Here is a 25,336-nt window from a genome sequence, read left to right as displayed (position 1 = left end):
GACCCTCGCGGGCTGTCGCCGCGGCCCGGCGCTCCCGTCCCGCCGCGGCCCGGCTCTCCCGTCCCGCCGCCCCAGCGCCCGGCCGGCTGGCTCGGCGCCGGCAGGCCCCGCCGCTGACCCAGAGCCGTTTTAAGAGGCGGCGGGGCGGCCGGAGGAGGCAGCGAGCGGCGCTATAAAGGCGGGCGGGAGGCGGCCCAGGGGGCGGCGGAGGCTCCCGGTGCTGCCATGGACTTCAACGTGAAGAAGCTGGCGTCGGATGCGGGGGTCTTCTTCTCCCGGGCCATGCAGGTGAGCCGGGCCGGGCCGGGCCGGGCCCCAGCGCGTCGCCATAGCAACGGAGCCCTCAGGGGGCACCGGGCCTGCCGGGCCCGCCAGCGCCTGCCCGGGGCGCCCCCCCGGGCCGAGGCGGAGCCAGAGAGGCTGGAGAACGGGTCTGGGGGCTGGATGGGTCTGCTTGAGTGAGCCGCGGCCCCCTCTGGGCACCGGGTCCGGCTGAGCGACCCCCCGGCAGGAGAGAGCGGCGCTGCTGGCGTGACTGCTGAGGCAAACGGCCCCAGAGATGCTTCTGACTAATGTCATGGCTGGGGAGAGGGGGCCGTGGAGGGGACGTTGCTTGCCTAATGGTGGTTGTTGTCAAATAAAAAGCTTATCTTGCAAGCAGCTGTTCAGTTAGCTGTTCCCAGAGCCATCGGGGATCTGTGCCCTTTTGCTGGAGATGTGGCAGAGGTGGCCTTGCAGATGGTCTGCACTTCCCTCCTCTGCACTTCTCTCCCTCGGGAGCTCAGGTAGCAATACCTCACAGGCCCTGACAGAACACAGGGATGGGCAGGAGCTGTTGAGACTGAGCAGGCAGTGTCTGGGTGGGCTGAGATGTCATCAGGACCATCCTTCACAAACTGGAGATCAGGAACTTGCTGGGGATGCAGTGAAGAAACTTAGTGACCTGTGAGGAGCAAAGTGTGCAGCAGGTGGTGAGATGTGGCTGCTGAGCTTGTCTGCTCCTTGGGCATAATAACTGGAAAACTGCTCCTGGTTGGGCAGGCAAGGTGAGAGGCAAGTCAGAGTTGGTGGGGATCCTGCCTGAAAAGCAAAGTCCAGCTGGTGACTCTAGAACTGGGCCTCGTCTTCTACCTATTGGGGGGGGGGGGGGGGGTGATAAACAGAGCAGTGCTGTCTTGTTCCAAACCTTCTGTGCAGTGGAGTAATTCTGGCTGTTTTAGGAACTGATCTCCTGTAAACAGATATCCCCTCCTGTAACAGTGCCAATGAGTCATATGTTATGAAAAAGAGAGATATTAACTACAGGTGCAAAATAAGGAGCAGATGGAAAGCTTAAAGATGCTGTTCTTGGGCAAACGACCTTGGTAGCAGAAAAAAAAAGGAAGAAATGCTGTAAAGAAATCTTATGTTTAGAAGCCTTATTGTAAGACTCTGATAAGTGGTTTTTAGCTTCAAGGCGTAGGAAGGAGACAGGCATGGGAACAGTGTCTGCACACAGTGATTCTAGTGCAAGGAGGCGTTTATAAATAGTGGCTTCTGCCTGCTACACCTACTCCACATCATCTCCTATATGAATATTCATATGACTAATTACAGTAGTAATTTCTTGAAACAAAATGGGCACTGGTACTTGTGAACGGCATGCAGGTGCTCACGTAAGAGGTGGAGACTGGAAAGAAATGGATCACTGGGGCTGAAAACCACTTTCTGAAATGTAGCTGCTAGGGGAATTAGGCCTGTTTGGGCTGTCCCTGTAGAGTCCTGCTACTAGTGTGGGTGAACATCTCCACCAAGAGCCAGAAATGACAGTTGAGGTCTGCTGCTGGCAGCAAGGACTGGGTCTGTAGCACTCTTCAGCAGAGTAGATTTTCCAGGAGGACCATAGACCTGCCTAGGATAAGCTCAGATTTCTGTAGCATTGGAGGTGCTTTCTTTGGCTCCAGGAATTTAACAAAGGGATGTTTTACTGGAACTGCAGTGACTGGGAGATAAATGGACTGGCCATTATGTGCTGTGCCACTCAGACAGCATTAGCTATTGCTGTCTGGCTGAGATGTCTGGCCAGCACACAAGAACTAAACTCAAACTGGAAGAAGGGCTGTAGCTCTGCCCAGCAAGGGGGAAAGAGGCAGAGCACGGTCAGCACACTACCCCTGGGTTGGATTCCCTGCAGCCTAGTGCAGGAGCAGTCCTGGTTTGAAGCCTGTCAAGTGCAACCTAATATAGGTGCTGCATGAAGGATTTTGGACTAGACTTGACCTTACTTATGACTAAAAAAGCCCTCAACAATCCACTGTCATCTTTACATGGCTCTTCCTAGCACAGTCACCAGTTAGCATGACTCCTACCTAAGAAGCTAGGCAGCTTGAAGGGCTTGTGTGCTCCTGGGTGAGCAATCCTGTATCCATCTCCAGCAGGAGCTGGACAGAGGTGGCTGTGACAAAGCAGCTGTGTAGTATCTCCCCAAAACTCTATAAGCAGTAACTATTTACCAGGCTTCTGTATGCAACTCCCTGCCCAGGCAATGTCCCATGGGCTTCATGGCATCCCATGTGCTCTCCTTCAGCAAAGCAAAGCAGTTAGTAGATTAATTAGAGGAGGAAGATGATGGTCATCCCTGCTGCCCTGGAAGTGGGGAGCAAGCTTCTAAGGCTTGAGCAAGGATAGAGGGCTTTGGTAGGACCAGCATCCTGCTCTGTACTGACACTTCCACCACCAGTTGCAGCAATCAAGCTAGTATCCTCAGAGGGGATCCAGCACGTAGCCCCTAACAACTGCAGCACTTGCAGACAGGCTTCAAACAGGACATTCCCTTTATCTTCACTGAAGAATAAGGCCTTTCTTTTTGATCAGCTGCACCTCTGAGTTATCAGTAAGTGGGTCTGATCCCAAACCTCTGCAGAGGAAGCCATGCTAACAGCTCCAGCCTCCCTGCTGACCTGGCATCTCTCCTTCCAAAGGTAACACACTGGATATATCTGTTCTAGACAGAATACAAGCTAGGCTCTCTCAGGGATGTCTGGAAATAATTGTAGGTGTCTGTCTTTTGTCACTTCTGATGTAAAGTGGCTCTGGGTGAAATCATCCACATGTGGGTCCAGCTTTTGGGTGTTTATCCCACTGCTAATGTAATTACTTCCTGAAGAAAGACAGACTCCCCCATCTCTCTCGACTCTGGTGATAAAATAAGCTTTTCTCCTCTACTTGATGGGCTTGATACTTTGGTTGCTGGACACCTTACAAGTCAAGAGAACAGGAGGTGACTTAAGAAAAGGGCTCTGAAGAGGCACAGGCCAGAGCATGTTCCCATTTGAAACATGCCTATGAATCCACAAGGGCAATATTTTTCCCCTCTCATAAATGCCTTGCCCATGAGTTAACCAAGCTGTCCAGTTAATGGCTTCCTTCTGTCCTCTAGCACAGTTTTACTTGGCTCCTAGCCTAGCTTTCCTGACTCCTGGTGACCAAATACTTGAAGCATACTCTGTATCTGGTCCAGAGCCACTAACACTCAGGTAGTTTTTAGATGCTGACAGAGTGGCTATGACTTCCCTCCTGATGTGACCCTGCACAAGCTTGGAGATAGATTTGCCTGAACTGATTTTGTTGTGCCTCTGGTCACCAATTGTTACCATAACCTGGTATGGGCTGTTCAGAGGCTTCAGAACATCCAATGACCCAAATCTACTGGCAGGTGCAGGAAACTATTCCTGATTTAGGACTCCCAGCCCTGGTTTGATCTCTGTGATTTAAGGTGAAAAGTCCTAAGTCATTCCCAGCTGGAAAAACTGGGGACCCTGCAAGTGGTACAAGGGCCTGAACTGTGCCACCAGATCCTCTGCAAGGGGGCTACAGGTACCCTGACCATGCTCTCAGCATGCAGGCCTGGGCCAGCTGGAGGGAAGAGGGATGGAAAAATCACACAAGCCTGGAAGGGACACCAGCCAACTCGTGCTGCATTGTGCAAAACAGCTGTGGTGTTGGCACAGCTCAGTGGGAACGCTGGGATTTTATTCCCCTCGCTTTAAAGAGGAGAAAGGTGCTAATGCTTTCAGCAAAGAAAACAACACACGTGCCATTTTAAAGCCTAACCTCGATGGTCTTAAATCTCCAGGGCTGCAGGCACAGGCTTCTTGATGCTGCAGCTGCAGAGGGACCCATCCAGCTCAGCTCCACCTGCTCACCCTCCTGACATCCCAGTAGTGTCTCTACCAGCTCCCTTGGGGAAAGGGCGTTTTCTTTCCCCAAGCTGAGAGTGCAGCCAAGCTGCCCTCACTGCAGTCCAGGATCATTTTTGCTTCTTTTGGGGAGCGAAAGTCACTCAAGTGCTGCTCTCCCAGTCTGACAGCCTGCTCTGCCCACACCAGCCCTGAGAAAGCTTCTAGTGTTCCTGCTGGCCAGCCAAGCCAGAGGAAACCCAACCTTTGGCTGAATTATTGATGTCCTGGAATGCAGCAATGACTCTCCTCTTCCTGGAGAGCCAGAGTGGCACTCACAAAGGGCTGCCCTGCATTATTCATCACCTCCTCCCCTTCCCTGCACACGGCTGGGGCAGCTGCGGGGACGCCTCCTGCGGGGCAGGATCAGCCTGTGACCTGGCACCTGATCCCAGGATGCAGATCCTGGAATCGGTTCAGGGCAGGACTGTTGACCCAGCTGTCAGGCTCTAAGAAGACAAACGGAAGGAGTTCTGCCACTAGTGCAGGAGCAGCAAGGCACAGAATATTTCTAATGTGTCTCTTTACAGGCAGGAGCCATGAATGTGTGATCAGCTCATCTGTTCTGTGCCTCTTGGCCTCAGAGTGAAATCTTATCTGTTCAATGGCAAGGAAAGGTACTAAAATTGCTGTAAGTGTTATGAAAACAAATTCCTAGGAGCATAAGTCCTTTATGGGAAAGTTCTGCTTGAAATGCTTGAGTAGCCAGACTTCTAAGAACTGCTGTTCTGCCCTGCTTTTCACTGGGGACACTGACTTAGGCAGCCACCTGAGAGGGGATCAGCAGCTGAGACCTGTTGCCACTTGAAAGGTCAGATCTCCACTTGCATCAGGAATAAGAAAGAACCAGCTCATAGGATGAGGTGGTGTAACTTACCTCTAATCTCCTTCACTGGCTGTGCTTGCATGAGAAGCTTCACCTGATCCCACTGCAGGCTGCTCCTGCAGGGGGTGATCCTGCTCTCCCCTGCACCTGATGGCACATTCCCAGCAGTGCTGTGAAGTTGGGCGAGTTCTCTGATCCATCTAAAAAGTCACATTAGAGGTCAAGGGGAGCTGGATCAGTGTACCCATGCACAGACAAGGAGGTAGAAGTGTTATCAGGGAGGAAAAGAGCACTCTGCAGCAACCTGCAGTGAGGTGGTACCAACAGCCCCAAGGTTGTACCTGGCTCTGCACTTTGCAGCATAGCTGATTTCTTGGGCAGGGTGAGGGAAACACTCAGGGAATGAGGTGGAAATTAAGTAACAGCCTCCCAGTATGTGACCTACAGCCTCCCATGCCTTTGCACCCACTTTATGGCATTCCTGCCCTGCTTTCCAACTGACAGCCTGAATAAGAGGTTGTTTTCTGGCGTTACCCTTTGGAGCTACAGTTTGTGACTGAAATTCCTGCCAATCCTCCCCTTTTGTCATAGCCCAGGCTTGCAGTGACCACAGGGCATGTCCTCAGCCCTCTTGCAGGACAATCAGCTTTAGTGCCTGACCTAAGAACTGAGTGACTGAGTCCTAGCTGCTCCCTGGCCAAGTGCTGTGCAAATGACCCATGTTATTCCACAACAGTGGGTGAAGGGGTGGGTTACAGAAAACAGTCACAAGGGACAGTGATGCTTGGAGGTGCTGCTGGTGAATATTGCAAAGGGCCCCAGAGCTGGAACGATTCAAGAGGTTGGCAGATCCACTGTGGAGATGCTGGAGAGTTTCAGCAGTGATATGATTCTGCAGCAATGCTGTAAGAAGCTGACAGAGAACTGGGTTTAGGCTTGACAGCTCCAGGGTAGATGCTGGTGCAGGATGAGCCTAAACTGCAGGAAGAATATCTGGATTTGAAAGTGAGATGAGATCTCAAAAAGCTGTCTGGCAAAGGGGGAGAGGGGCAAAGGAGGCTGTTAGGCTTGCAGCAAAGAGTCTTGGCTTGTGTAAGAAAGCTCTTGAACAGATGACTGGAGAATTGGTGCCAAATACCTGGGAAGCCCCAGTTTGCTGCATGGCAGTGACTCAGCCCAGCCTGGCAGAGTCTGAGCACAGCCCTGGGCTCCCAGCAGTGACAGAGGAAAAGTCTCAGCTGCTCACACGTCTGTCAGTCCCGTGCATCCCCCAGAGACAATCCTGGCCATTGGGTACAAAGCACAGCAAATACCCCCTGGCCTTGAATCTGCTTTTAGCCACATCCAGCAATAGCCACAGGGCCATGGCAGGACTGAGGTGATAATAAGCACCAGTAACCAGGGGCTACTGGAATAGACTAGTGAAGCAATCCCTCTTCATGCATAGCTGCAAGTCCTCTGTCCCCACCAGGCTGCAGAAGAGAGTGTGACTGTCCTTGCAGTTCAGTGTCTGTCACCACCATCCTCAGGGAAAGCAGTTCACTGCCTCTGGCTGGGATCTTGCCCGAACAGGTCACTGTGTAAACAGACCTGCAGGGCTTCTGTATCTTGGACATCTGGTAACATTTGCAGGGCTGGTAACAGGACTCCTGCAGCCTGTTTACCCTGGTTCTGGGCTTGCTCCTTATCTCACGTTGTTCCCAGCATTGTACTGGATGTGAATGCAGCTGGGGCTGTTGGGCAGCCACTGAGCTTGCCAAGAAGCTTTTCAGGAGGGGCAGCAGACACCAGCCCATGAAGAGGGCATCTTGGCCCATCCAGAACTGAGCTGTGGGATAGGGGAGAACATACAAGTGGCAGATCAGACAGGAGTTGTATTTTATCTAAGAATTTTAACCAGGCTTTAATCTCTGGGCACCTGGACTGTACCAGGTATTGCACAGTACCATGTCCCGATAACAGGGGCACCAGGGGCCAGCAACAAGGGCTGAAAGGACAACTGCAACCTCTGTAGGATCCCATGTGGCATAGCTGTCTGAAGGGGTGTTTTAGTGTTATCCAACAAGATGCTGCTTCCATCAAGAGCAGGAAATCATGCTTAAAAATACACTAAATGTGGCCAACATCACTGAGAGAAGCGAGTGGAAAATGAGGATGGGATGAGAGGGAACAGGATCTTCTCTCAGAAATTCTCCAAGGAAGCAATAGGGAGTGTCCAGGCTATCTGACTCTGCACCTCCAGACTGACAGTCCTTGCTTGTCAGATGTCACTGCCCAGTATGAAAACACTAAGGACTTGCAGAAGCTGCTTTTCCCTACTTCCTTAAAAGGAATCATGGAGGGAGAGTCCATTGCCAGTATAAATCCAAGTACTGACAGAAGTCAGACGATGTTTCTCTCAATACCCTGCTTCAGAATGTGTCCTAGAGGAAAAGTCACATGCTGGGAGCATTTTTATCTAAGTCCTGAGTTTGAGCCTCCTTAAACCTCACTGCCAGCAAGGCAGGAGGTGAGCTGGGGGGCAGTGCTCAGACACTGTCAGTCCAAAGGCACTAACAAGCCCTGTGGCAAAACTAGTGCTGTGTACATGGTTGTCTAGTAAGATGAGGAGAAAGCCTGGCTTGTCAGGTGGCAGTGGTGCTCCTCATCCCGTGGGGTTTGCAGGGCATAGGGTTGGTTAGGAGGAGATGAAGAGAGCTGGCATCTTGCCTCATGTGGAGGATGTGTTGCTTTCCTGCACAACATACTGGAAGCCATGTGCACATTTAAATAGACTCCTCACAACTGGAGTATTTTGGTGCCAGACCTTATTAAAAGTTACCTACTCCAGAACACCTCTCAAATCTGGGTTCTATTTTTAGCTCAATGTTTGTTCCACTCTTGGGCACAAAAGTGCTCTTTTCCCTGAAAGATGCCTGGGAACAAAGAATGACACCTTGCAGCCATTTAACCTCTACTCCTAAGATAAATGCATGAGATGGAAGAAGCCTCAGTGTCTCTTAAGAGCTTTAGTAGAACACATCTTCTAATGACTACCTCCTTCCTGCAGTTTACTGAAGAAAAGCTGGGTCAGGCTGAGAAGACTGAACTAGATGCTCACTTTGAAAACCTTCTGGCCAGGGCAGACTGCACAAAGAACTGGACAGAGAAGATCTTGCGTCAGACTGAAGTCCTGCTGCAGCCAAACCCCAGTAAGTCCAGCTCCCTCTGACTCTTGAAGGACAAATACCACTTGCAGCTCAGTGGTAAAAGACATGCCCTCTGGCAGAGAGCCCCGTGCCATTGAGACTGTGGGAGCTGGAGAAACCTGTGTTTGCAGGGCCTGTCCTTCCTTCCCTGTGTAGCTGAGGGATGAGCAGCTGCTGCCCTGCACAGCCCAGCAGTGCTTCTGGGAACTGGGGAAGGAACATCAGCTCCCAGTGCTGATGCTACCTAATGCATAATTGAGGACTGCATGGGGTGGGTCACCCAGAATGCCAGTCCCAGGGGGCCCCTCCATCATCCATCCTGTACCCACTGGTGCCATCCTCATTCCAGGTGCCAGAGTAGAAGAATTCCTCTATGAGAAGCTCGACCGGAAGGTGCCTTCCCGGGTCACCAACGGGGAACTGCTGGCACAATACATGACAGAAGCAGCTAATGACTTTGGGCCAGGGACTCCTTATGGTAAGTCAGCCTGGCTAATTTAGAAGCCCTGGGAATCCATCCTTTCTTAAGAGCATCCCTACTACTGCTCTGGGTTAAGACTTCCTCAGCACACCTCTTGGAGTGGGCAGTTTGGCCTGCTCCCCCCACAGCAACCTCCTGTTGGTGTGTCAAAGCTGATGCCAGAGAAGGGTCTTCTCTAGCACAGAAGCAAACAGCCCACTTGGAGTGGGAAGTCTGTCTTACTCCACAGCAAGGAATGCTTCCCATTCCCAGTGCAGTGCTCAGGTCTGGCAGAGCTAGAGAAGAAATAAAGACACATGGATTCAGGGTTGCCAGTGGAACTGGTTATAGGATGCAGAAACTATTCTGTGCCATTTCTGTGGCTTTCTAAACTAGCCTGAACAGAGAGTTGCAGTGAGTAGCTTTAGCCTTGTCCAGTTTGAGCATATTTTCAGTCTAAGGTAGTATTTAGTTGCACAGAATTTCTGTAGACACTGAACAGGAGAAACACCCTTTAAACTGTATCCTTCAAGTGAAGGGTGGAAACCTTCATCTACCAGAAAGAGAACAGGAAAACAGATTGGGAAGGTTGGTGCTTGGCTACAAGCCTCAACAAGCCCTTTCTGACCACAGTGCATTTTTCTGCTCTGAAATCCTAGTAGTTGCCCCTTTCTCTGGGAATTCTGGGCTTCTTTAAGCAACAGACCTGCACAGAAACACAGCCTGAACTTCCAGCTGTCCTTGCCTCTACCACAAGCTTTGTTACTGCTCTCCAGATCAATAGCTGTTCAATACTGAGTCCTGTTACAGGCAGAACAGCTGTAGCTGCATATATAGCCAGCACTGCCTAATCAACTCATTTTTTTTCTGCTCTGGTGCTTTTTAATTTGCTGCTCTGTTCCCGTGCCTCTGTTTTATGGGACAAGGATCATTCTGCGCAAGCAGGTGCAGCAGTAAAAGGACATCAGTGGAATAAGTGCCTCAGCAGATAGATAAGATCAAAGCTGCACTGGGAGCAGCTGGGAAAAGGCCTCAAGCTAAACCAAATTGTAGTTTGGACTGAAGCTGGTGTGGTACAGGCAGGGACACCTCATCCAGGCAGGGACACCTGTGCCTTTGTCCCCCAGCACTGGAGCCTGGTGGCTCTGGGTGAGCTGGCTGAAGCCAAAGCAATGTTAGGTGGTTTCACCTGGAGTTGAAGGCTTCTGTTGTTGCAGGGAAGACCTTGATAAAAGTTGGAGAGACTCAAAGGCGCTTGGGTGCAGCAGAACGGGACTTCATCCACTCTGCCTCCATCACCTTCCTCACCCCCCTGCGCAACTTCCTGGAAGGGGATTGGAGAACCATTGCTGTAAGTCTGGCAGCAGGGAAGGGGAAGCTTGTCCTGTCACCAGGGACAAGGAGGGCAGGGGGACAGAGAGAGACAGTGCTAGATCATCTCATTTTCCTTCCCTATGAGAAAGGAGGACTCCACACTTCTATCCTCAAAAAATGCAAGGATAGGGGAATACCAATGCTAGAGCTGCTCAGGGCTCCCCCCGTGGCAGGGAAGGATTGCCAGTTGAAGTGCATGAGGAAATTGCCTCCTTTCCTGGTTCCTGCAGCTTAGGGGGCACCACCCACCCACAGGCTGCCCTGTTTCCAGAAGGTTGGCCTGTGTCCCTGTTAGCCAGGCACAAAACTCTTGCTAACAAGCTGAACACAGCAACTGCCTCCTTCTCCCTAGCGTTTTTGGATAAGGAAATAGATTTGATTCCTAGATGATACCTTGTCCCTCTCCCTCCCCAGCATTTTCCTAAGCAGTCTGCCCTTATCCCATTTTCTGTCCCTTCCAGAAAGAGAGGAGGATCCTGCAGAACCGCCGCCTGGACCTGGATGCCTGCAAAGCCAGGTTGAAGAAAGCCAAAGCTGCCGAGGCAAAAGCAGCGGTAACTTGCCCCCTCATTCCCCTCTCTCTCCTCCTGACCCCAGGACTTGGCTCACATGAGCAATACCACATGTTCTCTGGGCAAAAATTAGGCTGCCCCACTCTGTCCTGGCTCTGGCAGGTGTGAGTGAGGTATTCCTCATCGAATCTGGGAGCAGGAGCCATGTGCTGGCTCCTCGGATACCCTCCCATAGGACAGTTGTTGAAACAAATAGTTCTGAGCTTCCAGAGTCTGGAAACTTCTACTTGAACCAGGCTCCCATCTCCTGACTGCTAGTGGCTTTGTACTAGTAGCTAAAATGCTGCATCTACCTGAGGACTTGCTGAGTTGCCCTGGGGATCTCAAAGCAAGGCAAGAGAGAGCTGAGCTGGGAGGTGCACCAGGGGAAAGGACACTGGGGCTCTGCAGCAAATATGTGCCATCAGAATAGGCAGGAATCCTTGTCAGCCTCTGGGACAAACTGGGATACCACCCTCAGAGCCTTGCCATGAGCCCATTTTCTAGCCATCTGCTCAGTCAGGCCTCTGGCCCTGCAGCTCCCTGGGTGACCAGTTCCCAGGTGTTTTCCCTTTTCTCCAGCTCTAACTGCATACATGCCACACAGGGAAGCTGTGCTAAGCTCAGCAGCCTCCACCAGCAGGTCTAACAGTGCTCAGACCTATGTAGGAAAGCCCTGAACAAAGCTTTGAGTGGGCAAAAACAATAACTGCCCCTTCAGAGAAGCTCCTTTCACCAGTCAGGTCAGCCAGATCCACTGAAGGTAGTTTCAGGGATCCCTGATTCCCCTTCTGAAGGGGATGGTGCCCCCAGCCTCAGGGGGAAGTGGTGCCCACTGCTTGATCTTGAGCTCAAACCAAAGCAGGAATTCAGGCACCTTCTGTGCTTCCTCCCTTTCCACCCTCTTCCTCTTTACCTTGCTTCCTACATGAAGTCATCCCAAGGACTCTGAGCTGCACAGAAGCCCTTGGGTAAGGAACTTCTCTGCAGCTGGAAAAGAAAAGCTTGGTTTCCTGTGGGAGCTGCAGAGCCAGTTCAGGCTTTCCAGGGTGTTCACCCCAAGCCATGTTTCAACCCCTCTGCTTCTTTAAAACAGAAATCACAGAAAAGCAACCTCAGCTGTTCTGGGCACCCACCTCTTGCCCAGCTTAGCTTAATGGTTGGGTCCCTGGCCTCAGAGCACCCCAGTAACAACTGGAACACAAGGCACAGGGGGAAGCTCCCAGCCTGGGAGGAGAACTGCTGCCCCTGCTCTGGGTGTGTTAACTCCTCACTAGACCAGAGCATTCCCTGTGCCAGGCCCCTGTCCTGTGCCACACCTCCATTCAAGCTGGCCTGAAGTCCCACACCTCTCCCAGCTCACCCCTCTCTTGCTGCTCCCCCCCACCAAGTGCAAACTTGTGTTCCCACAGCTTCTGTCTCGTGTCTGACCCTCCAGATGTGCTGCTGCCCAGACCTGGGAGCTGCTGTTCAGCTGGTTGGGCTCGTGCATTTCCCTCAGACTTTGTGCTTTGTCTTTCCTGTTGATGCTGTTTTGTTTACTAACCTTTTTGTTTTGTTTCTTTGTGATTTGCTCAGTGTGAGGGAGATGTGAGTATTGACTGTGCTAACAGTGCTGTGATTTATTTTTTTCCCCTTTAACACCTCTCATTGTCTCTTTCCCATTTTAAATGAAGCTTCATATTTTCCTTGTCCCCTTGGGACTGGCCCTGGAGCATGTACTGAGTGTGGTCAGGGCTGTGGCTGTCTGGGGATGGTGCTCCAGAAAGTTGGGAGCATCTGTCAGCTGCCTGTAGCCCCTCTGGAACGTGCACTTGGTTCCATCAAGGCTGCTTGCAAGCAGTGCTCAAGAGAAGTTTGGCCTCCCATAAAGACCCACTCAGGCTCCTCCAGCTGCAGGCAGGAGGAGACCAGGTTGAGTGGCAAGTCCCTCTCCTGGAAGGGAGGCAGCCCAGAGACAATGACAGGCAGGTTGATCTGGTTGTGGTGCTGTTCTGTCCTCCAGGCTCCAGGGCTCTGCCCATTTTCCCCATTAGGAGAGCAGAAGGGGGAGGGAGGTGGGTCCATTTTGACCACTGCTTGCAAATACAACTTGTCCATGCATAGGAGTGCAAGAGCAGCTTGCCTCCTTCATCCCATGTGCTATGACTCGTTTTGGGACTCCCTGGAGACCAAGGAATGGGAGGAGAGGTTGCTTCAGTTGCTCCTGATCTTTAAAATAAAAAAGCATAACAAGCTATTTCTGTGACACATCTCCTCTCCCCACAGGAGGAGTCAAGCCCAGCTGCTGTGCTGGCCTCAAATCTCACTGGTGCATTTCTGTCCCTATATTCAGGTTCAACTTGTATTAGGAATCACTCCTTATTCCTTCCTCCAGCCATCCCCAAAACTCCTAGATGGTTAAAAAAAAAAACAACAACCTCCTCTTGTTGGGCCTGCCTGGCTGCTCTTCCACACACTGGTCACTCATTCCAGCAGGCTGCTCAGGGCTCAGTGTGTTCAAGTAGATCTGGGTGAGCTACAAAGACATTAACCTGGGAGAAGAAACATGGGGCCTGAGAGGATTAGCAGTGTAGCTGGGTTGCAGCTGGTTGTGTGCCAGCCTTGCACAGTGACATCTGACCAGCAGGATGTCCTAATCCACCACAGCAGTGGGTTAGTCCTGCTATAAGCTGGCTGGTTGGCTTCTCTTTGGCCAACTCTACAGCCAGAGGCCATCGCAGGAGGAGTCCTTGTCTTGGGCTGGAGAGAGAGAGACCATGTTTTAGGATGGTGAGTGAGCCCAGTGGGGGTGGACTCCCCATGAGGAAAACCTCCAGAGTGTTTAAGTCTTCCTGCCCCAGGGCAGAAGTTTGGCTGTGGAGAAGGTAGCTTAGAGGTCTTCTGAGCTCTGGGATTACAACTCACACACTGCCTTGGGCACCAGCAAGGTTTGGGACTGGGTCTGCTCTGGCTAAGCCATGTCTCTTGCTGGAAATAGCATGTCTGTTAGGAGGAAACATGCCCAGAGGCTTGGTGAGGGTAAGGACAAGTAGAGGTCTTCCTTTAAAGGCACTGTGGAAAGAATGCTCTGGTGCTGGTGAACATGCCCACTTAAATGACAGGCCCTGTACAGGGACACTTCTAGGACTTGTTGTCAGGAAACATGGGGGAAGAAGGTCCTGCCCACTGGACTGAGCCAACATGACATGAGCAACCTGCTGGCTGCAAGGGAATGGGAAATGCTTTTGGGATTGTGCTGTCTCATCTCCACTCCAACTGGCCATGTACGAGCAGACAACTCCAAGTACAAGCAGAGTTTCTAACAGCAGAAGTACCTGCTGCCCAGGTACCAGGTGTGACTGTGTCCCCCAGTCCCTCTCCTCCTGCCCCAGCTTCCCAGGCTGCTGGGACACCTCCCTCCTGCCACCTCATAAGGATCCAAGCTAAGCTTCCAGCACAGGAAAAAAAACAGCACACTAGTCCCTTCTTCCATCCATGGCCCAACCAACTCCTGCCAGCTCCTCTGCATAACCTGTCCATGACCCTCTGTTCCCCACTGCAGGCTGTCCCTGACTTTCAGGAGACTAGACCCCGTAATTACGTTCTCTCCGCCAGCGCCTCAGCGGTAAGATTGTCTCCTCCTGGATGTTGCCTCTCCAACCTCTTCCTGCCCCTCTCTTCACCCAACTTCAACTCGGACCTAGAGCTCTGCTGTTTTCAACATTTTAATGTGACATGGGCTGCCCAGGGTTCCTCTGACTCAACATAAGGGTGCAGATCACCCCCACGGGGAGGGTTGTGGTCAGGGTCTGGCACTCAGGCTGCTTGGTTTGCTTCCCAGTTTCTCTGCCAATCCTTTTCCACATTTCTAGTGGGAATCTTCTGGGTTTAATTGCTAGTGGAGCAACTGAAAGGAAAAAAACCCTCAAGGGGTAGCCTTCCTGGGTGGTTCCAGCTGTACACTGGCAGTGTCACACATGTGACTGCCTGATCAGTACTGAGGTGTCAGTGCTCAGAAGCTTTGTAGCTGGTCAAGAGAAGCAAAGGTAGAGGAATCTCTCTGCCACCCATCACACCTGTGTCACAGCAGGCTGACCATGTAGGCTGGTCTGTTCTGCAATTAGAGGCCAATTTTTTTCCCCTTCACCTCAGGGCTTGTCAGTGGCTGTCACACAGTCAGATCCACTGGGGGCAGGTGACCAGCCTGTTGCATCTCTGCTGTGCTGCACTGAGCGTTCGTGGTCAAGCAGTTGACTTCTGTGCTGTCTTCATGGCTCCCCATTGCACAATGTCACATTTCTCGTTAAAATGTTGAAAACTGATCATCTTGCTTCCTAAATAGCCTTCAGAACAACACTGATGCCTGCTAGTGGAATAATCTGGGAGTGGAAGAGCTGGGGAAGGGGATCTGTAGATAAGAAAAAGGACAGCCCAGCCTTCCAGCAAAGGAAACACATGGAATCCAGTTGGATTTGGTTAATGGGTAACCCATTCCATCTGGAGAAAGAGGAATGTCTGAGCTGGTAGCATCAGTGTTAGTTCCCAGGAGAATCTGTCCTGACCTTCTTGGAGAGCAATGCTGGGATCAGAAATAGCTTTGTGTGAAAGCCAGAAAACTGCTTCCATAAATAACTGGCCTGGTGGTGAGAGCCCTCAGGAAGAAGCTGCAGCTTCATTTCCTTCTCTCCTAGCACAGCAACCAGCAGTGAGCCCGTGGCTCTGGCTTCTACCTGGGAAAGATCTGTTCCAAGGACAGTGCAGGTACTGCAAGTATGAATGGACTAAAACTCAACTCTAGGAGAATCAGAGGAGAGGAACTGGGCTTTCCCTGCCTCTCAGTAGCTCTGATGAGGCCAGAGTGTCCTGCTCATTCCCTGAGGCTTTCTGAAGCAGACCTGAAGGGACGGGTGTGCACAAGGTGCATTAGCATCTTGCTTGTGCCCAGATGCTCAGCTGAACACATGCAGCCATCACCCAGCTGCAGACTGGTTGGGGAGCAGATGCCAGGGACAATATCATGACCTATATCCCTGCCTAGTTCAGTGGTCCCTCCTCAGAGCTCTGCTAGAGGAGCTCTGGCAGCAGTGATGGCATCAGACAGAGCAGAGCTCTAGGACACTGACCTGCTCTGGGTGAGCAGCCAGCACTGCCCATGATCCTGGTTGGTGGTGGAGCTGCCAGCAGTGCCTGTAGGAAACCTGCTGGCCAAGCCAGCTCTGCTCCTGGTAGCTTCCAAAACTACCTATATTATTTCCAAGGTTGCAACTGCTGATAGAAGTGCCACCTGAAGTCCAGCTGCACTAGCAGGGGTGATGGGTAACAAACAGCATCTCAAATTAGCAAAACATGGGCTGAGCCCAGACTGCTGCCCAGCTCTGCAGGCAGGACTGCTCTGCAACAAGCTCTCTCATCCCAGCATTCATCCCAAGGGGTCAGGCACTGCAGCAAGGTAGGAGCCCTTCATACTGTTGCTCTGCTTCTCTTCCAGGCCAGAGTCCTTGTGCTTCTTTAGCCTTAGTGTGTCCTAGAGAGCAGTGGTTGCTGCTCACCTTGCTGCTGAGCTCTGCTCCCTTCTGGGGGGAGGGAATTGCTTATGCCCAGGTAACAATTTTGTCTTACAGGTGAGCAACGAGGTCAGCTCTCTCCTAGACCATGTGCCCTCAAGCAGGGCTTGCATTTGGGTTCTAAATTTATATTGCTTTTTGGAGAGGTGAATAATGTGGTGCTTTTATTTTTCTCCCTTCCATAACAGGAGGGCTCAGATGGAATTAGATCCACCTGGAGACAAGCACCTCCCTTGTTTTGTATGAGTTGGAGGCTGAGGAGCCATTTCTCCTCTCTCCCACACTGACCTTTGTTTTTGTGGGCTGTGTAAGCCTAAATATCCCTTTCCCTCAGACCCTGCCACTTGTCCTGTGCTGTGCTCCTAGGAATGATGCCAAGAAAATCATATTGAGAACCTTACAGAGGGTTCCTCTGGCTTGAGCTGGGGTGAGAGAAGACAGGAGCAGATGATGGCTTTTTCTGCTCTCTGCCTGAAACACTTGTGACTAGAGCTACATGGTGCTTTGGCCCAGGGATGGATCTGGGCAAAGCTGGGCTGCCCCAGAGCACCACAGGGTCAGAGCTGGAGGTCCCACAGCAAGGCCAACAGAAGAGAAACAAATGCAGCTACAAATTCAGAATTGCAGTGATTAAATGGGCCTGAAATAGCTCAAGTACTGCCTGCAGCACCTAAGTGGGGAGACCTGTGGCCAGGGTAAAAGCTTCCCATTGTCCCTGGAGGAATCCTTCCTCCAGATCACAAGATGTGCTGACAGAGGCCAGAGCAGCAGCTCAGGCCAGGACCTGCCCCCCCAGCTGCCTACAAGGATCTTCCCACCATTTGCCTTCCAGAGTAGGAGCTCTTAGACTGACAAAGGGAAGGGCTTTGTGTCCACACACATGGCTGAAGTTGCCCAGACTTTGTTTGAACCAGATCTACAGAAACAAAACACTCACCAAAAGGTCAGAGAAAACACCCAGCCCTTCTAGGGGAGTAGCTATAATAACTGCTCAAGTAAGAAATGCCAGTCAGGCTACATACCATGGACCAGGAGCTGAGCTGCAGGCCAGGAGCAGAAGCCAGAGCAGGCAGCAAGCTGAGGAGCCTGAGGTAACACCTTCCTGGTTCAGTCCTTCCCAGGACAGAGCAGCTCCTGCAGGTGCTCCTTATATTGGCTGGTGACATCCTCCCTGCACCTGGGGCTACCACAGCCCACCTGAGGGCACTTGGTGGTGAGGAAACCTCAGCCAGGCTCAGCTGGGAGATCCTGGGTGTAAACAGAATATGTTCTCCCCCTTGCACCCCAGCATCCAGCATGGAGCTCCCAGCTGCCTGCAGAGCAAACTCAGCAGTGTTGGGGTGAACTTTCCTCATCTCCAAAAGTGACACCTCCAAAGGGTGAAGTCCTCAGAGGCCATCTCCCCTTCTCCCACTGATGTGGGGTTTTGCTGGCAGGCTGGGGTGCTCCCAGTTGATCCAGGGTGATTTCTCTTTATGGTGCTGGGGCTGAGGGAGTAGTTTGCTGAGGAATAGCCAAGCCAAGGACCTCTGGGAAGGATCAATGTGTTTTTCTATCTCTTCTCTCCCTTTCCCATCCCTCTGAGTGACTCTTATCAATTGTTTCATGTCCTGGAGCCAGATCCCAGCAAGCAGCTGGCAGTGTTGTGCTGCCCTCGATGTGCCCCTGGGGGTGAGGAGAGTAGGAAGGAGCAGCATGATGTTTTGCCTGGTTCAAAGGCAGCATCCAGCCTGTGCTTCCTCCTGACTGCAGCTCAGCTGCTTGTTGGCAGCATGGACTGGCTGGGTTATGATCCCATTAACCTGAGCCCTCTTGAGCAGTGGGTGAGGAGCTCAGGCCTCTGCCTGACTTGAGCTCCCAGGCCCTATTTTGTGGGCTCCAGCAGCTCCCCTGCCTCTCCACAATCCTCAAAGAAGAGCTGTCCTGCAACACCAACCTCTGCAGGCTGCAGCAGAATCACCTTCACTGTTCAGGCTGCTACTGAACCCTTTTCCTGCTGGAGCCCATTGCGTGGAACAGCCCTGGCAGGGGGCAGAGCTGCTGGCTCTGGGGGCAGGGACTTGCTCTCCCCTTGGGAAACTGAGCTCGAGGGTGCAAGAATGAGGGGAAGGGGCATTGATCTGGCAGCTGCTGCTGGGTGAAGGGCTGGCTGGTCCCTGGAGTTGGGCTGCTGTGTCCCTGGGCATCCTTGGTGTTAATGCCAAGTGCCTCCCCATGTCTCCAACACTGATCTCCTTTCCTCTTGCTCTGTGGCCCCCACAGCTTTGGAGCGACGAGGTGGAAAAGGTAAGTACCCAGCTGAAACTGCTCAAACCTTCTGGGGGTGCCCAGGGGGTGGGGGTGCTGCACACCTGCAGGGGGGTCCCTGGGAGGTTGGTGTGCTCAGCCCTGGGCCTGATCCTGCAGCTGTGTGGGTCAGTGTCTCTGGCAGGGGCTTGGGAGGAGCCTCCCCCCTGGGCCAGGTGGCTGCACCTTGTGTGAGAGACTTCCCAGGCAAACCAGGAAAATTCCCTCTGAGGGTGTCAGAGGAGGAGGGGTGATGTGCTGGGAGGTGATTCAGCTCTGCTCCTCTGGCAGAGGCCCTGCCTGCTCCAGTTTTGCGTGGGCCCCACACTAGCCTCCAGCAGCCCCTTGCCTGCTCGTTCTGGGTGCAGGCAGGAGCTCTGAGCAGAGCTGGAGCACAGGCAGAGAGGGTTTCCCCATGAACAGCCCCAGCTGCTGGAGAGAACAGCTCTGCCAGGAGGGCAGGGTGGGAGGTGTGGAGCCTGTTGTGGAGCTGACTCTCTGGGTGAGCTGCACTTACCCTTCTGAGTCAATCTGTGGAGGAAAATCCCAGATTGCATTTGTTTTCTGGGGTCTGCAAGAGGATGTGACTTGTCCATGAAGAGGGATGAAGGACTGCTAGTGGACTAGAGACTAGAGTGAGCTCTGTGTGGAGCTCCAGCATGGTTACACAGCTTCCAGAGACACCTTCTGGGATCCCATTGCCTCCAACCCCCCCAGCCTGATGATCACATTAGCCTGATGCCCAAGCTGCAGGGTGCACATCCCTGCATGCTGTGCATGGCACCACCTGCCTGCCTTGCTCCAAACGCCTCAGCAGAGCAGACTGATGTTGAACCAGCTCATCCTGTACTTTAAATCCTTCAGCCCCTCCAAGAAACAAGCTGACTGCAGGCAGCCATAAGGCTCTGTTCCTCTTTGGTCTATCCTGGTTGGGCAGACCAAGGGATGTCAGTAGACTTGGAAGTTCTCCATGTCTTGGAGAAGCACAAGACTGGAAGGGACCTTCCAGGTTCCAGCTTTTATAAGAAACTACATCCTGCAACTGCTCAGAGTGAGCAGGGAGAGGCAATGGGTCAAACCCCAGGCAGAGCCAAACGGAGCAGGGTTTGCCTGTCACAAGTTTCAGGGAGCTCTGCTGCTCCTGAGGAGTCTGAGCTCACTGGAGCAAGAAGCTCTTGGTGCTTAGCAAAGCGTTGCACGGATTCCTGTTGCCTTCCCCCTTCTCCTTTAAATAATCCCTTTCATACAGAGGATGCAAGAAAATAGATCAGTTGTAGCTTAAAATAGACCAATCTGATTAAAGAGAAAGCATCAGGGCATTTCCAGAGCAGCAGCAGGAGCTCTGCTGCAGAACTGGTGCCCTGCAGGAACCTCTGCACCGAGGCAGGGACCCCTCTGCCTGCTGCACCTCCTGGAGAAGGGAAGGAGGACACAGGACACCTACAGGACACGGAAGCTTTTCTCTTTCCTAGGATCCACCTGGGTATTCTGGTACTACAAAACTGGCCAGTGGTTGCTGGTGGGGGGAAGAGATGTTCTGTGTGTTCAGTAAATGGGTTCTCCAGCACCACTCTGCCTTGGAATTCCCAATCTCTGCTGCACAGCTGCCTTCTGGAACCATTGTTTCATTCCTCGTAGCTGATGATAGGTAACTGGCTTCAAAGGGGAGCCTTGGGTGGAAGCTGGATTGGGATGTTCATCTCCATTTTGGAGCAGTGTGGTTGAGTAACAGCAATTTGGTTAAATGCTCCCTGGCCTCAGCTGTTGTGCTGTGCTGACACAGGGTACCAGCAAAAGTTGCTGTTCTGGAGAGGAACCTGGGGAGCTTGTCACATTCCAGTCTCACAGGCTTAGAGAGGGGCTGGGCAGAGCTCAGAGCTGTATTTTGCAGCAGCTGCAGTGACATGCTGACCATAGGGACTGTCCTGTTGGCAGAGCTGCCTTTGCAGGGGACAGACCCTGGCTGCCCAGTTCCCAGAGTCCTACAACAGGGAATACAAGGACAGGTGGTGGCAGGGAACTGGCTTTCCACACTCCTTGAGGTTAAAGCCTCTCCATCTTGTGCAGAGTTCCAGTCCTGGGGGAGTAGGAGCTTCCTAGCTTGATGCATCCATCTTGAGCTGCCATTCCATGATCTGCAGTGATCCAGTGTAGGACCAAGCAGGAATCAAGCTGAACTACAGCCAGAGGCTTTGGGATCCTCACCCAGGGTGTCTTGTGCCTGATGTTCAGTGTCACAGGGATCCTACTGAGCCAGCAGCACATTTGCCTCAGTGCCTAAAGGGGGGTTGGTGGAGGAGGTGGGTGCTGCCTCTCCCTGGAGGAGGCAGAGCCAGGGGGTCCTTCCCTGCTGCTGTCTGGGACACCCTGTCCTGTTTTGCAGGCAGAGCACGAGCTGAGACTCACACAGACTGAGTTCGATCGGCAGGCGGAGGTGACGCGGCTGCTGCTGGAGGGGATCAGCAGCACACACGTGAGTCTGGCAGGTCACCGGGGGTGGCAGGGACTGCAGAGACTCTTGGCTCCTTTCTAGAAGAAAGCCAAGAGGCTGCTGGAGCCCTGCACTGGGAGCAGAGGTAGAAGAGGTCATAAATTTGGAGGTCTCAGCAACATCCTCATAAAATCTGCAATATTCCAACTAAAAGCATATGGAAGCATGGGCGGGCAGGGCCACTGTGACACCTGCAGTTCTGCAGTCCTCAGAATGCTGCCAAGACAGGAAAACATTGTTCTTCCCACCCTGTGGCCATGGACTAGGCAGAGGGGCATGGCCCGAGTGCCAGTGACTCTCTGAGGTCACCCTTGGGCCTATGCAACATTCCCAAATGTAACAAATTTGTGTATTCAGGACAATCAAGTAACTCTTAACTTATGGTGTGCACGGGTGTGCTTCCCATGGGGGTAGGTAGTAGAGGGTTCCTGTGCCTGGCACTTAAACTCACAGACCAGTTTATGGTTTTTCTCCCTCCAGGTGAACCATCTTCGCTGTCTCCATGAGTTTGTGGAGTCTCAGACCAACTACTATGCCCAGTGTTACCAGTACATGCTGGACCTGCAGAAGCAACTGGGCAGGTGAGACAAGAGGCTGCTTTTACTTCCCAAAGGGTTACTCATCTGGTTACCCTGAGCTCAGGCCTCCTTCCCCAGCCCCCATTATAATGTGGGTAGAAGGTTTAAAGCCCCCTCCCAGCTTTGGCAGAGCTGCTGAGCTCACAGGATGGTGATTAATCCCAGAGGTTGTGCATTTACAGCAGGATTTGCCATTGGATTCATGTGGCTTTTATACATCCATCTCAAAGCATGATGGCCATGAGGGTTCCAACACTCTTCCTGTAATTCAGTGACATGGGAGACAAATTCCTACTGCCAAGCAGCTGCAGCAGTGACTAATCCTGTGCTGCTGCACATCCCCAGGGTGTGGGCAGGGCTGCTTTGTCTGTGACCATGTCCCCTCAGCAGGGTGGCCTGACCCAGGAGGGTCTGTTGCCTCTGCATGATCACTCACTACTCCTGTTCCTTTCTTTTCCATGCTCACAGCTCCAAAGGAGAAATGTAAGTAAGATGTTGCACAGGACTGGCCCTTGCTCTCCACCTCAGCCAAGCTCTGGAGTCTCTGCAGAGACAAGGGCCAGAGCTGCACTCCCTCAGTGCAGAGGGGTTAGCTACAGATACATGAGACCAAGCTCCTTTACTGTCTGTGTCAAGAAAGCCCCAAAAGCCTGGGAGTGACATCCAGTTTAACAGCAACAATGACTTGTCCCTTTCCTGGAGAACGAGCAGACTAAGCAGCTGCAGAGCCAAGAACAGCCCCTGCCCAGACCCCCTCTCTGGTGCCACCTTCAGTCTGGCACTCTGCAGGTTCGTGCCAGTCCTCCCAGAGGCCACTGGAATCAAAATAAGCTGACAAATATTACCTGTTGCACAGGCTCAGCTCCTGAGAACTGGGCGTTTCCGTGCTCAAGGGGCAGTGCAGATCCACCACATCCTGAGCTGGAGCTCTCCAGCCTGTAACTATTGACAAAAAGAGCTCGCTCTTGGTTCCTCACCCTCCAGCTTTACTGAACTCTGCTCTTCTCTCCCGTGTAAGATTTTCAGGCACATTCGTAGGCAACGCAGACTCCACCTCTCCTCCCCCAGCAGCTGCCTCTCCTCCAGCTGTTGCTGCTGCCACACTCCCAGCTGTGCCCACCATCCCAGTTGTGCCCACCATCGTGGGGGTGCCCAGCACTGTGGCAGAGGGGGTGCTGAACCCCAATGAAGTCAAACCTCCTGCCAGCGGGACACGGAAGGCCAGAGTCCTCTATGATTACGAGGCAGCTGACAGCACCGAGCTGGCACTTCTTGCAGATGAGGTTGGTGGCTTCTTGTGTTGACCTGTGCTGTAATTCTCCAGCAGCCCCATTGCATGCTCAGCAAGATCTTGGTTACTTTTTGTGTCCCTAAACCCCCTTTTTGATGGAACTGCCAGAGTCTTTTCCATGACACAAGCACCCACCATATGAACTTGTGCTCGTGGCCATTGGCTGTTTGTCACCCTCTGATATCAACCTCGATATTAACTCTTCTGTTCCCACTGGAGTCTAACTGTACCCAGCTAACAAAACACCCCCATACTTGGTATCTTCACTGTGACCCTCAGGCAGAGCAATGGGATAAGCTACTGGCTGGAGCCCCACTCTGATCAGGCTGAAGAAAATGAACTTCAGCAACTTGCAAACTCTTTTGTTAACTGAATATTCATCTGCAGAAGGGCTGACATGGCAGTATCAAGCCACCCTGCATGCAAAAATACCTTGAATCAATCTGGAGAATGGAAAGGCAAGAGGGACACACTGGGCAAATTGCTGGAGCTTCTATGGAAGCTGCCAACAGCTCCAGGGAAAGGGCAGAGCTGCCAGCTACAGGAACTGCAGGAATTCTTGTTCTTTCAGTGCCCATCTTGAACTTCTTGGCTCTGTCTGCAGAGTAAGGTCCTGTCTAATGCTGCCTTCTCTCCCCAGATGATCACTGTCTACAGCCTGCCAGGCATGGATCCAGACTGGCTCATAGGGGAAAGAGGGAACCAGAAAGGGAAAGTTCCTGTCACTTACTTGGAACTGTTAAGTTAAATGTCTCCAGGAAGAATGTACAAGCAGAATGCACCCCTCATCTCCTGGCACTTCCAATGCGGATTTCTTCATCCGAGACCATTGCTCTTTTCAGGGTTGACACTCCATTGCTAATATGGGAATTGTGGGCAAGAAGTGGCAAAACTCCTGCAGTAAGGCTTTGGGAAAGGGCTGATGGCACCCAGGACTGGATTGGCTCCCTACCAGTGCAGCTTTGGGGTTAGTCTTGATGGTGCAAGATTTCTTGATTACTTTTCTCTCCCCGCCCCAGCCGTGCTGGTGGCAGCTGCTTCCCCAGCACCAGCTGTCCCCCCTCAGCACCTGCTCACAGAATTTAAGTTCCACCTCCCTTGTGTCTGGTGTGGGTTAGTGCCTGTCTGCTCCTCCCCTTCTGTTCTTCAGCAGAATTGCCCCAGTCAAACCATCAAGCATTCCAGTGGGGCTGTGTCCCACACAAACCCTCTGATGTGTTCTAGCCCCTAAGGCAAGGAGGCTGAATTTCAGAATTCAGAGCCTGTTAAACCCACCCACCCTGCTGACCTGTGGGGGAGCAGCAAGGTGAGGCCCTCCAAGAGCCCAGCTTGCTCTGGTGGTGCCTGATGGCTTCCATCTAGAACTGTCCTCTGAAACTGGAAGGAGGTTTGTGAAGACCAACCTATTCATGCAGGGCCTGTATGTCGAAAATGAAACCTCAGTGCAAGGGACCATGCATCTTGCTTGCATTTCCTCTGAGAAACTGCTCTTGGACTGCAAAGAGTTTACAAGCCTTTTTACAAGCTTTGTTCCCTGTGTTAATGGTCCAGGCTTTTCTTTCAGCATGTCTGTTCCAGGCATGTTTTAGCCTGACTTTATGTTCACCCCAGATCACTGATTTAACTAATGCTTCCCCCCTCCCCTCCCAGCAGTGAACAGACTTGGTGCATCCCAATACAGATTGTCCCACTTGTTATCTCCAACCACGAGCTAGTCCTGGCTCACACACAAAACAATCCAGGCTGCCCTGGCTGCATGTGATGGTTTAGCTCAAAGGGAGTGCTCAGGTGTGTGTGTGTGTCTTTCAATTCTATTATGAGCTTTTTATCCAGAGCTCAGCTAAAGAACTTCCACTGCTGTGCAATTAGTTCTCCACTCAAGCTGGATGGAAGAGAAACTCACCTGCACCAGGCTCTCTGTTCACAGCCTTTCCCTGGGTATGTCAGAACTAACTTTGCTTGTTTATTGATCTTTTGCACTTCCCCCCATGGTATCGTGACCACTCTAATGTAACAGGGCACTGAGCACCTGTCTCTGTAGGGCTCATGGTTTTCAGCACTTATTTGCCAATAAACAAACTGCCTGACCTCCTGCCTTGGCCTTTTCTGTGTGCTCAGGGCTGCCCTGGCCCTCCAGCTGGGCTGGGAGCTGCTCCCTTCTGCTACCCCAGTCTTGGGAGGCAGGTGTAAAAGCAAAACAAAGCTGCTAATCCCTCCTGTCCCAGCTGAAACTCTGGACATGCCTTGAAGTTGTTCATGCCCTGCAGTTCCTTTCCCAGATGCCACATCTCAGTTGTGCTACAGATCCAGGAGCTCTAAGAAACACCAGCTCCTCCTTAACCTGAAGCAGAAGCAGAGCAGCAGTGTGACTTCAGCTGCTGAGAGACTAGAACTGCTATTCCAGATCTAACACTGTTGGTGTTGTTATGGAAGCTAGATCTGCTGCTAATTTCAAATCCTAAAGCCTTGCCCCTAGTACCCAGCTTGGAAAGAACTCCTGGGAAAAGCAGCTGCTGAAATGCTCTGTG

General features: G+C 52.2%; 1 protein-coding gene across 7 annotated transcripts; it reads left to right on the top strand.

Moving 5' to 3' along the window:
* The first annotated feature begins 29 nt into the window (after positions 1–29).
* Positions 30–24,898, top strand: SH3GLB2 (SH3 domain containing GRB2 like, endophilin B2). Of its 7 annotated transcripts, XM_051636246.1 has the most exons (13): positions 30–288; positions 8,093–8,234; positions 8,581–8,709; positions 9,909–10,042; positions 10,527–10,619; positions 12,195–12,206; positions 14,161–14,223; positions 18,425–18,448; positions 20,832–20,921; positions 21,420–21,520; positions 21,986–22,000; positions 22,536–22,800; positions 23,449–24,898. In XM_051636246.1, the coding sequence occupies exons 1-13, from the start codon at positions 226–228 to the stop codon at positions 23,554–23,556; spliced, it is 1,239 nt and encodes a 412-aa protein (XP_051492206.1). In that variant the 5' UTR covers positions 30–225; the 3' UTR covers positions 23,557–24,898. The 7 variants fall into 7 exon arrangements, with proteins under 7 accessions (XP_051492206.1, XP_051492207.1, XP_051492208.1 ...); XM_051636247.1 differs by lacking the exon at positions 12,195–12,206 and having other exon boundaries at positions 31–288; XM_051636248.1 differs by lacking the exon at positions 21,986–22,000 and having other exon boundaries at positions 31–288.
* Positions 24,899–25,336: the final 438 nt, after the last annotated feature.

Source organism: Apus apus, chromosome 19, assembly GCF_020740795.1.
Source record: "Apus apus isolate bApuApu2 chromosome 19, bApuApu2.pri.cur, whole genome shotgun sequence".
NCBI classification, from domain to species: Eukaryota; Metazoa; Chordata; class Aves; order Apodiformes; family Apodidae; genus Apus; species Apus apus.
Note: the sequence above shows the minus strand (reverse complement) of the source record. Positions and strands in the feature narration are given on the sequence as shown.